Source organism: Phodopus roborovskii, unplaced genomic scaffold (assembly GCF_943737965.1).
Source record: "Phodopus roborovskii unplaced genomic scaffold, PHOROB, whole genome shotgun sequence".
Lineage (NCBI taxonomy): Eukaryota > Metazoa > Chordata > Mammalia > Rodentia > Cricetidae > Phodopus > Phodopus roborovskii.
Genome location: NW_026125506.1, coordinates 6,265,317 through 6,277,989, shown reverse-complemented (window position 1 = coordinate 6,277,989; position 12,673 = coordinate 6,265,317). Strand labels below are relative to the sequence as shown.

Here is a 12,673-nt window from a genome sequence, read left to right as displayed (position 1 = left end):
AGAACTCCTTGATTAGCCTGGACGGGATGGACAAGCCACAGTGTCCTCCTGTCGCCCCTCCCGGGCAGGGATTACAGGTGCACACACTCTGTAGCGCCTGGAGTTTTGCTTCGGTGCTGAGAACCTTGGTCCTCACGCTTGCGTGGCTTTGCTGACTGAGCCATCCCTCCAGCATTTTTGAGATGTGGGCTTCCTATGTAGCTCAGGCTAGCCTCAAGCTTGTGATCCTGTCCCAGTCTCTTGAGCAGAAACCACTCTGCACTCCTCTGTTTGAAATCCCCATGGGAAACTGGTAAAAACGAGCGGCAGCTGACTTGGGGAATGCTTCTCTGATATAACCCACCCAGACCTTTGGCAGCCCCTGAATCCCAGCCTGTCACTGTCACTCAGGTAGGACGCTGACATTAGTCAGTTTTGTCTGTTTCCCTTCCCAGGCCTTAGCAGCCACGTGCTGCTCGGTAGCCCTGGTGGCTGCCACAGAGCCTGGCACGGAGGAGGCCCTCAATGGCACCTGGTGACGAGTGAATGTGACTGCGTGCAGAGCATCCCACCATCATTTAAGAGACTCATGTGGAGTCACAAAACCTAGGCCCCGACAAGCAGCCTCAAGAGGAAGCCTTCCTCTCTCTGTCACGCCCCGCTTTGTGTGACAGGATGCACATGCCCCTTCATCGTGACACAGCTTTTCACCTGTTTAAGGCTGGTCCCTGCGCTAAAAGTGGCTTTCTCTTACCGGAGGTAACTGCATTCATTCCCTGCCGCGCTTTGCCCGGGACTCTTGCCTGGCGCTAACGGCTAAGGACACAGGGATGGAGGAGACTGACCCCCGCACTGCCCCTCAGACGGCTTCGGCGTGACAAATACCTCCCGAATGTTCTGCTGTTCCACCTCATGGCGCTTGACCATTATTTTCCGCTTGAAGAAGCGGCAGTTTCTGTCGTAGTAGAGTCTCTGCTGGGTGAGCAGGTGGGCTTCCTCCTCAGCCTGCGTGTGCTGCAGGTTCTCTTTATGCTTCGATATCCGCTCCTGCTTCTCCTTCTTCGGTGTGCTGTGGTCCTCGTTCATTTCCTGAAAACAACCACAACGCACACGTAAGGCCTGTCAGATGGCATGGCACCCAGGAGGCCGCTGAGTGTGGATGCCAGCGTGGAAAGGCTTTGTGGTAAACGAGCCCCACTCCCCTTCTTCTCCCCTGCCTACGGCTCCAGTGTTAACTGAGGGGGACAGCTGAGTGCACCTTGGTCTGGCTTCTCGCTCTCAGAGATCATTTATTCAGTCATGGGCCAGCGACTCTGCCACAGGACTCCAGGTGGCAGGTGAGCGAGAGACTCGGGACGCCTTGACCCTCAGGGCTGGGCATTGCAGAGTCAAACCCTGCTGAGGTGACTGTCAGGAACCCGCCTTCAAAGGAAGGACCGGAGTCCCCAAGGAGCACTGGGTGGAAAGTACTTGACCTCAGTAGGGACTGTGTCGATGGCTGAAGGGGGGTGGGGAGTGAAGTAGGGGAAGAGAGAAAAAAATATTCCTGATGGAGGGAATAGCCCGTGAAAAACTCTTGGCATAGGGTGGGGCTAGTATAGGGTTAATAAATTGGTTAAGAGGTAACAGGTGGCAAAGGCTAGCGGGGTCTCCTGGCCAGGAGGATGGTCAGGCCGATGGACTGGTAGATCAAGTTCAGGCCAGTGTTTCACACAGTACTTGGGTTGAGCCGAGGGACTCAGAGGTGCTAGGCAAGCCCTCCATGGAGGAGCTACATCCCAAGCCCACCAATGACCTTTAGTCTAGGAGAAATGGCTGTGGCATCATGGGAAAGAGGGTGCTGGCTGCTGTGTGGAGAGCAGGGCAGGGGCAGGCCCGGACTGTGTCTGGGGAGGCAGCTGGGAGTCTCCTGGGAAGGTCAAGTTGAGGGAACCAAGTGGCTTGGAACAAGGATGAGGCAGAAGACTTTAAGAGTGGTTGGGTTTCAAACTTAGGAAGGGACTCTGCAGATGTCGCTAATTTGAGTCCCAGAAGAAAAAGAACAGCACTTCAGCTAGGGTCAGAGGGTTGAGGAAACCATGCATAGGGAATCTCCACTCTGGCTTCCCAGGACATGTGGGCAACGTGAACAACGTGAAGAGGGCTGCAAACTGGGAGAGCTGGGCTGCTAGCCTGCGGAGAGGGCATGGCAATACTTCTGGGGAGGGTACAGTGCCTCAGCCACCTAGGTTCATATCAATGAGCTTTTTGTATGTTTGGTTAAGCCTCACACATCTGAAACCACTTGTCTTTCATAATGTTTATCACCGCCACTGTTTAGATTAGTTTGCCCTTAGCCAGTAAGTCCTTGTAATCAGAGACCATGCGATAGAGGCTGGGTGGCACATCTCTTTAGGGCACGATGCCACCCCTAAGTTCATCATGAGCCCCAAGTTTGCGTGTTTAAGCTCAAATGTGATCTTGACAAGTCACTCCAAAAGCAAGACTGGATTATTAATGTCCTTCCCATACCCCTGTGACTGGTCCACAGGCGAAATTCTAGAGGTATGTGAACATACATGTGATGAATATGCTCTACTCATAAGTGGCTGAGACCACCTTAGCTTGACTTTAGGCCTGCTTTTTTATTTTTTTTTTTTTTTCCCTAGGAAAAGGCCCAAACATTCTATGTTATCTAAGTACGATGGCCCACAGCTAACCTGAGGACTGGGTTGGGAGTGAGACAGGACTCTGGAATGGGCGTTTTGTAGAGAATCTTTTAAAGGTTGACCTCCAATATCCTGGTCTTACAAACGCCCAAGATGGCAGCCATGCTTCTAAAGGATGGCCTCCAGGGCAGGAATGAGTACACAGAGTTTATAAAGGAGAAGGTATTTGAAGTTGAGGGAAATAGCAAAATTTCCTATTTAAAAAAAAAAAAAAAATCAAAGCAACCTCCAAGATCCAGCAATATCCTGTCAATCACAGAAGGAAAAAAGGAAACCCCGATGAGACCATGGACCTTTTCTTCACTGGGCTATTTCTGTTGTCTCTCAAGTTTCCAGAACTCAAGGGAGTCAGAGACACCTGGCATTCAGCCAGTCTGGATCAGCTGTGACAATGTCTTACCTGGGCAGGGACTGAGATGCCTGGATACCCCAGCCACCTCCTCCCGAATGGCTTCACTAGGGCAATGGCCCAGACTGAACTTTATTAAACCTCAGTATGCCCAGGAAGCCTGCAGACAAGGAGTCCTAACCCTTAGAGAGGGTCTCCTGTCGATCCTGGGAAAGGGGAGTGGTGACAACTAAGTTGTCGGATGACAGGAGTGTTCCTCCAGGGACTCTCCTAAGTCCACCTGAGCTCTTCAACCAAGCATTCTAGAATCATCTGTTCACGTAGCAAACAGACTCGTGTACCATACACAAGACATGCTCTCTGCTCTTGTGGCATTTAGCAGCTAAGAAAGGACCTTGAATAATTATCAAAAACTCTAGTTTCATGGAACGGGAGAAGTGCTGTCTGGGCCAAGGCGGTTAGGAAAGGCTTCCCGGGGGAAATGGTATTTGAGTTAAGGTTTCAATAATCAATCCTAACTCCTACGAGGAGGAGGAATGAACTGCGTAGCTGCAGATGGGGTAAAGAGATGCCACATGCACAGGCCTCGAAGGGAGAGCTCGTTCCACTGGAGGAGCTGAGGGGTGTCAGTGGGGATGCAGCAGCCGTGAGTAGGCTCGGGTGGGGAAGGCGCGGAGGTGAGGGGGGCCGGGAAGGGGAGGGTGGTGGTCAACCATGTGGGGTCTTTAGAACTTCAACCTTCTCTGAGGACAACGGGAAGGGATTTCAAAGGATGTGATGAGTTTCAAATGGTTTAAAACAGTTTCTCTGGTGGATGTGTGGAGAACAGGTTGGAACGCAGCCCCGGGCTCAGCGACACTGGCCTCCTGTGGGACTCCCAGAAAGGTGAGTTTTCCAACTCCACTCCAGGCCTCGTGAAGACGGGAGGCTGGAGGGGTGTGGCACCCTGGGCTTTAGGAAGTCTTCCAGCAATTCTAATGAGAAGTCAGAACTGCTGGCTTCAAATGCTGATCCCAGCGCAAGAGGGGCCATTCCAAACTTAGGCCCTTCAAGGTGCAGCGGGTGACTGAGGTTGGTGCAGGTGTCCTTACCTCTTTTATTTTTTCCTTGCAAATCTTGTACTGCTTTTTCTGACTCTCTAAGAAAGTTGTCAAGTCCTTCTTCTGCTGGGCCAGGATCTGTTGCTGGAACTTCTTCTCATCTGCTGCGGCTACCTTCGCCTGAGAGGGTGACAGAGGTGGCCAAGGTCAGCCTGAGCATCATGGACTCGACTGTTCACGAGTGCCAAATAATGTCACCCCTGAACAGAGAATGAAAGACTATTTAAAGATATGTCTCCCTAGCTGGGGGACTAGGAGGGTGTTAGTGGTGCCACACGCCTTTAATCCCAGCACTCGGGAGGCCAAGACAGGTAGATCTCTGTGAGTTCAAAGCCAGCCTGGTCTACAGAGCAAGTTCCAAGACAGCCAGGACTGCTGCACAGAGAAACCCTGTCACCAAAAAAAAAAAAAAAAAAAAAAAAAAAAAAAAAAAAAAAAAAAGATATGGCCTCTATGGCTCTTTTGCATCTTAAAAATACATTCCCAATGATAGGGGAAATATTAAGGTGGACCAGAAACGTGTATCTGTGTTTATGTGTACATATGTGTGTGGATGCATGTGAACACCAGAGACCAATCTCAAGTGTGGTTCCTTGAGGGCCACACACCCATACCTTATCTGTCTGTCTATCTGTCTATCATCTATCTTATCTGTCTGTGTGTGAGGGTGGTGTACACCTGTGAGTGTGGTATACACGTGTGTGTGTGTGTGTGTGTGTGTGTGTGCGTGCTCGTGTGAGCACACTCATGGATGCCCCTCTCTATCACTGTCGACCTTACCGGTTGGAGACATGGTGCCTTGCTGAATCTGAAACTAGGCTCATGCCCAGAAAGCTCCAGTGATCCCCTCCCTCCTCACCACCCTGGAGTTACAGATATATGTAACATACAACCATGGCCATGTAGGGGGCTGGCACCAAACTCAGGTCCTCATGCTTACATGGTAAGTGCTCTTATTATTGAGACATCCCTCTCCCCATCCCAACACTCACCCTCACCCATCACTCTGGTTTCGTGCCTCCCGCTGGAGTGAGGTTTAGCACTGATTAGGCTAAGCTGGCTAGCCGGTGGGTCCCAGGTATCTGCCTGTCTCCCCCTTTCCAGTAAGATTACAGGCATGTGCAACTAACTATGCCTGGCTTATCATTCCTTCCTAACAGGAAACATGTAATAGTAATGAAGGCATCGTCTTGATTCTTTGTCTTCTCATTTTATCTGTTTTTCTTCTTCTTCTTTTTAATGTGACAGGGTACCATGATATAAGCCAGGAAGGCCTTGAACTTGGAATCCTCCTGCCCTGGTACCCAAGTCCCTAAGAATACAGGTGTGTTCGAACACATCTAGAGAGAGGGTTTTGCAAATTAGTTTGGAGGGCAGAGAGAGTAGAGTCTCAGGTAAGCACGATGGAGGTCTTGGTTCCATCCCCAGCCCTACCAAGAAATCAACTAACATGATTACATTGGTTAAGGACCTGGATGGGAAGAGAGATCTTCCCTCAGAAAACTCGAATCACAGCCAGATTTCTCCCTTGTGGCCAGTGGCTGGTATAGTGGCAGCCACAAGCAGGGTGTTCCCCACTAAAGGGGCTGTTTGAGGAGGATAGGGGTGTGGCAGACACAGACGGACCTGAGCATGTCCTCAAAGACACTGGTGGCATTTTGTTTCCCTTGGGAACCCTGCTCCCAACACAACAGAGTGAAACCACCAGATAATTTTATCTTCTACAGTAACCTCAGGTAGGACCCCCAACCCAGCAACAGTGGCCCCCTGCCACTGGTGGGGACTAGCTAGGGCTGGCAGCACCTAGGCGCTCCTGCCCCCACACCCTCAGCTGCCCACCCTGCACCTGAGGGCCCCTCCCTCTCCCCCCCACTGACCTCCTTTTCAATGGTAGCCACTTGCTTCTTGGCCAGCTTCTCCAGCTCGATGGATGAGTTGTTGGCATGCGTCTCCACCTCCTTCTGGAGCTTGAGACGGTGCTCATCCATCTCAGCCTTCAGCTTGTTCTCCAGGGCGATCAGCTGCTTCTGGTGCTGGCGCCGCATCCGCTTATAACCTGACATCTGTTCCCGCAACTCGTTCTCCTGCTCATGCTCGTGGATCTGCCGTGTAACCTGAGGCAGGTGGTGGGGGCAGAGCTCGGGTCACTGAGTGCAACAGAGCTGGACACCGGCATCCTCAGCAGCCTGTGGCTTCCAAGCCTCCAGATGCTGACCTGGAGCGGGGGCTCTGCTGGACATTCCGTCATCCTCAAAAAACATCTCATTTGCACACTTTTACACACTCACGAGGTAGGTGTTACCACTCATTTAATAAAGAGGTTGAGACTTGAGGGAGATCATTCATATGTATACCACACACACACACACACACACACACACACACACACACACACACACACAGGGACCCCTCCAGGTGAGAGGCTGTGCCTCTTCAAGGGATCACCCTAATGGGGGGATAGACAGATGGACAGACATATACACACACCAAGTTTTTTAACCCCATGTCTCCCTTCACCTCATCCCTAAATGAGCTGCCCCCAAGTTACATTTTTGTTTCCTAAAAAGGAGAAAATGTTTCTGTGAGTTTCGCAGGACCACTTTCCTTACTGCATTTCTAACGCGCTACCCAACAAGCCCATGGCTGCCAGGGGAGCCTGCCACAGCCTAGGCATCTCTCGTCTCCTCCCTTGACCCTTCTGCGATTTTCCAGCCTCCTCCGCTAACTTCTCGCCCGCCCTCCCCACAGTCGCCAATTGCTTCTTTCTCCTATTTTAGAAAAGCACTTGGATTGTGGATTGCAGCCTCTGGGCGCCAACTTCCATTCCACTGTATCGTCTGGTCATTTCCCGGGAGAGTGAATCCTCTCCCCGCTTCATCCCACAAACAAGTGTTTCCGGAGAGTCCCTTGACCCCTCTGGGGTCATGCATCAGTTACCCTGTACATCACATATTTATGCTACGATTTACGACAGTAGCAAAGTTATGGTTGGGAAGTAGCAACAGAGGTAATGTTATTGTTGGGGGTCACCAGGACATGAGCTGTGTTAAAGGGTTGCAGCGTTAGGAAGGTTGAGAACCACTGCTGTCCAGGGATCTTAGTCCTTCCTAGCCCAGTAGACACGTGGCTTCATATGCATGGCTCACTGGGAAGGACATTCCTCTCTAGGACTGAGAGCACAGGACATTTTAGGACTACCTGACAGAGGACGGCATCACCCCGAATCCCTCTTGTACTCGAATGGAAGGGGGTGCTGTGTTTTGTCACTGCAGTACTAAGTGATCTATTTACTTATTTATATTTAGGGTACTGGAAAAGAGACTAAGGGTTTCCAATGCTAGCCTGCCCTTCAAGCAGGCTTGCCTCAAATGCTCCCTCCTTCTGTTTTAGCCTTCCGCATCCTGGGGAGACAGGTTATGTACCACTGTGCCTGGCTCTACATGGACGGTGTGTTTGCTTCCCCCTCTGATACCCCACCCCTCCCATGCTGGGGGTGAGACACTAGCAAGTTCTCTACCACTGAGCTAAGCCCACAGATGTCTTTTTTTGGGGGGGTGTCCCTGCAAAGCCCAGGGACCTTGCAAGCCTTCTGCCCCCATTTGCCAATCACTAGGCTTCCCAGCCTTTTTACTAGCCCCATTATTATTTTCTCAAATGTATTCATAGCTGGGTAGAGGGGAACATGGAAGCATTTTGAGATGTCTGTGTAAGGACAACTTCAGGGAAAAACAAAACAAAAACAGCCCCTCTTTGACATGATCTCCCAAGCAGATTGGGAGCATGGGTGGAGGGGAGAGGGAGTTAAGGGGAAGAGGAGGGCAGAGGTGAGCATGGCGGACCAGGAAGATTGAGTCAGGGAAAGAATAGAGGAGAGCAAGAAAAGAGATACCACAATAGAGGGAGCCATTATAGGTTTGAAGAGAAATCTGGCACTAGGGAAATGTCCAGAGACCTACAAGTATGACCCCCAACTAACAATAGGGGAGAGGCTACTTTAAATGCCCTTCCCTGATGATGAGATTGATGGCTACCTTACATGCCATCCTAGAGCCTTCATCCAGTAGCTGATGGAAGCAGAAGCAGACACCCATAGCTAAACACTAGCCAACCCCCTGGAATCCAGTTACAGATAGGGATGAGTAAAGGGATCAAGACCAGGCTAGAGAAACCCATAGAAAACTGCTGACCTGAACAAGGGGAAGTTCATGGACCCCAGTCTGACAGCCAGAAAACCAGCATAGGACCAGCCCAGATTCCCTGAATGTGGTGTTAGTTGGAGGACTGGAGAGTCTATTTATCCCTAGTATATGAATAGACTTTGGGAGCCCATCCCATATAGAGGGATGCTCTCTCAGCCTAGACACATGGGGGAGGGCCTGAGCCCGGCTCCAAATGATAAGACAGACTTTAAAGACTCCCCATGGAAGGCCTCACCCTCTCTGGGGAGCAGAAAGGGGATGGGATAGGGGTTGGTGGGAGGGGCAGGGAGGGATGAGAGGCTGTGGAAATTGGGATTGAAACAAGCTTGTTTCAAATTTAAAAAATTATACACACACACACACACACACACACACATATACAGTCCCTCTTGAAATCAGATTTTTTACACACACACACACACACACACACAAATATGACAGTACAGTGGCTGTTTCCAGGTACACAGATTTTATCCAGATATTAACTTTTTATTTTAGTATTCCCTCGTGTGTGTGCGTGCATGTGTGCAGGCATCCTCACCCACCAATGTGGGCGTGGAGGCCAGAGGCTGATGGTAGAGGGCTTCCTCTGTCGCTCTCCACCTTTTTTTTTGAGGGAGGGCCTCTCACTTAGCCTGGGGCTCACTATTTTGGCTAGGCTGGCTCGCCAGGGAGGCCTGGGGACCTTGCAGCCTCCACCTCCCCAGTGTGCTGAGATCACAGGCACACACACCAGTGCCTGGCTTTCACTTGGGTGCCAGGATCTGAGCTTAGCAGCAGGCGCTGCACCCAGGTAGTCATTGCCCAGCCCTCTGCAGTTCCCTCTTTAGTGAGACTCCCAGAGGAGGCGTGGCTTCCTCTAATGCGTCTAAACCCTGCATGTGTATGGGCCCACAGCTGACGCCCTGGGGTGATTGATTACCTTAGGCCAGGAGGCCTGATGTCTTACTGGGAAAGAGGGGAGGGACATTTTCTGTTACCCGGGGTCTGGGTCCCTGCAAACAGGATGGTCCCACTGCCTGCCTTATCGCACCTGGCTCAAATGTGTGACAAAGACAACTGACAGAGCCCAGCATGCCCTCCTTGTAGCTGGCTGTCTTCCAGGAGGGCAGCTTTGCCCTCCCTGTTCCCCACGGCTAGGATAATCACCTTCCTCTGTGACTCAAACGAAGCCTTCCATTCGTCACCACCAAACTTTCTGAGTTTTAGACTGTCTTCCTGGGCAGGCACCGGGATGGGTTTTTTGATGTGAGGTCTCTCTCTAGCTCCAGGGTCACCTCTAACGCCCAAGTAGTAGGTTAGCAGGTGTGAGCCACCAAGAGATATTAAGTTTCATCCTCCCATGCCCAAGGAGGATAGATAAGCTCAAAGGAGAGCACGAGCAGTGGCCTTTTGTGACATTAGATGTGAAATGTATTAAGCATTTGTCAATTATGTTATGGATTCTCATTTCATTTTTGTACCATTTGTCTGAAGAATATGCTGTTTGGTCGATAGAATTCTAAAAAGCTGGCAATTTGGGGCTGGAGAGATGGCTCAGCGGTTAAGGGCACTGACTGCTCTTCCAGAGGACCTGAGTTCAGTTCCCAGCACCCACATGGCGGCTCACACCTGTCTGTAACTCCAGTTCCAGGGTATCTGATGCCCTCACACAGGCATACATGCAAATAAAACACCAATGGACATGAAATAAAATAAGTTACATATTTAAAAGCTGATAATTTCACATACTTCACATGCACTTTATACTTTATCTTTTGGATTTGTGTCTGTGTGTGGCGGGTGTGGTTGTCAGAGTGGGCATGTGCACGTGCTTGTGATTGTACCTGCCTGCTCAAGTGTGTGGAGGCCGAAGGGGGGCTGACACTGGACATCTCTCCTGAACCCTCTCTATGTTTATTTCTTGAAACAGGGTCTCTCCATGAGCCTGGAGCTTAACTCTGCTAGATCGGCTGGCCCAAGAACATCATGGATCTCCCTGTCCTTATCCCTCCAGGGTTGAGGATACAGGCACATATCACTGGACCCGGCTCTTTACACAGGTTCTGGAGATCTGAACTCAGGTCCTCATGCTTCTAAAGCAGACACTTTACAAGCCAGGCCATCTCTCTAGCCTTGAGACAGGCCACATTCTCTCCTCAGCCTCTCAGGCTGCTACACTTCTGGCTACAGGCTACCACCCTGATATTCATTCTCTCTCTCTCTCTCTTTCTCTCTCTCTCTCTCTCTCTCTCTCTCTCTCTCTCTCTCTCTCTCTCTCTCTCTCTCTCTCTCTCCCTCCCTCTCTCTCGGTAGTTTTGTTTTCTTTTGAGATGGGGGGTGTCTCACCATGTAGCCCTGGCTGGCCTGGAACTCACTACATAGAGTCTACCTCCAGAGTGCTGGGGTTAAAGGCTTGCACCAACACACCCAGCCACTTTAATTCTTACACATCGTGGGGATGAGAACCAAGGGCCCATGGTTCTTGAACTGCCATCATCAAGGCAGAGAAATAGTGATCATTTTCTGTTATAAAGATACCAAAGGAGTCACATCACAGCCGCCCCCGCAAGAAAAAAGTCAAAGCTGGGCAGAACGGGAAGCCTGAATCACACATTACATGTGAAACCGAAAAGAGAAACTATGGGGATGTGGTGACTGTAGTTTTACAAGGGACATCTCAATGGGACCAGATATAAGTGGGAAGTACCATGGTGCCATGCCATGGGCTACTTGGAGAGGACACCTTTTCTGTCCCAATTATACATCTGACCTTGGTCTCTTCAAGTCTTCTGATGCTTCCCTAGGGAAGAAGGGGAGAGCCCCGTTCTCCTCAGTGTGGTGGACTAGGTAAGATGGCATGTGTCAAAAGGCTGAGGGGCCTCTGACTCAAGGGACCACGGATGACCTGTTGCCCTCCTTCTCCTCCCAGCCCTGGAGCCCCCATGCCTCTGCTTCAGGTAGGGCAGGTCTGGCTCTTAAGAAGTGTACAGGAGAGAAAGGGCTTCGTTTAATTTTTATCCTTAGATGGGGTCTCTCCCTGTAGCCCAGGCTGGCCTGAAACTCACTCTGTAGCCCAGGCTGGCCTCAAGCTCACAGAGATCTGCCTGCCTCTGCCTCCTGAGTGCTGGGATTAAAGGCGTGTGTCATCAAGCCTGCTGAGAGAGCTCATTTAACAATGCAATTTCCCATGGTCAGTGGGCAAATAGGACAGAGTACATGCTTAGCATGACCCTGGCTTCTATACTCAGCACCACCCCCCCACACACACACTAAAAAAGAACTAAGTGTGTATATTTCCCACTGTGTCCTGCCCTCCAGCATGTGCTCTACCACTGAGCTACACTCCAGACCACATATAATTTCTGGGTCAGAATTATTGCTCATCTCACACACCTGGATTATACACAATATAATAAATAAGCAACAGCTAACGAGCCATAGGCAGGAAGCCTGCGACACCTCTTAAAGGAAGTTCACAGCTGCTCAACGCTACCCTGTGTGATACTGGAAGGTCTGGCTGTGAACCAAACTGTTTAACCTGCATTCAGAGCACGCCTCCTACCACATACAAGCACGAAGGCAGACTGGAACCTAAGAACAACAGGCGCTCTTGTGATCAAAGCCCATGGGCGGGGTCAATTCTTCCTAAGGGGCAGAGCAGTGCTTTTAGTGGGAGTGGTCACCTCAGTGCTGAGCAGCAAAGAACAGTCAGCAAGTTCTCAGAGAGACTACAGTACGCCCCTCATGCTGGCTGCAGAGACCTCACAGGGCACCCTGACACAGGGCACCCAAGGGAAGGGTGAGAGAGATCGGAGATTTCTATTCTCTCTCTCTCAACACGCACACTTGTCTCATTGTTCTTAAAGGAGGGAGCTAGGATCTCGTTATGTAGCCCAGGCTGGCCTTGAACTCAGCTTTTCCTGACTCTGTTTGCCATATGGCAACATCACAGGTGGGGTGCACTACCACACCCAGATAAAATGCAAACTTCTCAATCCAAACCCTCATGGAGCAGAGGCTGCGGAGACGTCATTCATTCACTCACTCATTCACTCATTTGACTATGTGTTTACTGAGTGAGCGGCCATGTGGGTTGAGCATATTGATTGACAGGCAGCATGGGTGAAAGAAACTGGCAAATATCCTAGCAAGTTCAGGAGGCAGGTTCATGTGTGCACACGCATGTGTGATATGTACATGTTAGTGTGGGTGTGCACAGGTTGGCCAGAGGCCAACATTTAGGTGTCCTTCTCAATGTCCTCCACCTTATCTTGGGAGGATGAACTCATTAATTCAGCTAGGCTGACTGGCCAGTGAGCTACAGGGATCTGCCCGTTCCTGCTCTTGCCTCTGCCT

General features: G+C 50.7%; 1 protein-coding gene across 1 annotated transcript in view; it reads right to left on the bottom strand.

Annotated features, from left to right (window-relative positions):
* The window catches only part of Taok3 (TAO kinase 3), a 142,411-nt gene that overhangs the window by 19,725 nt on the left and 110,013 nt on the right, over positions 1-12,673 (bottom strand). The window contains exons 15-17 of the mRNA XM_051176516.1: positions 6,014-6,250; positions 4,128-4,256; positions 865-1,068 (exon numbers count right to left, since the gene is read on the bottom strand). Coding sequence (XP_051032473.1) covers positions 865-1,068; positions 4,128-4,256; positions 6,014-6,250 — 570 coding nt within the window. The remainder of the gene's footprint in view (positions 1-864; positions 1,069-4,127; positions 4,257-6,013; positions 6,251-12,673) is intronic.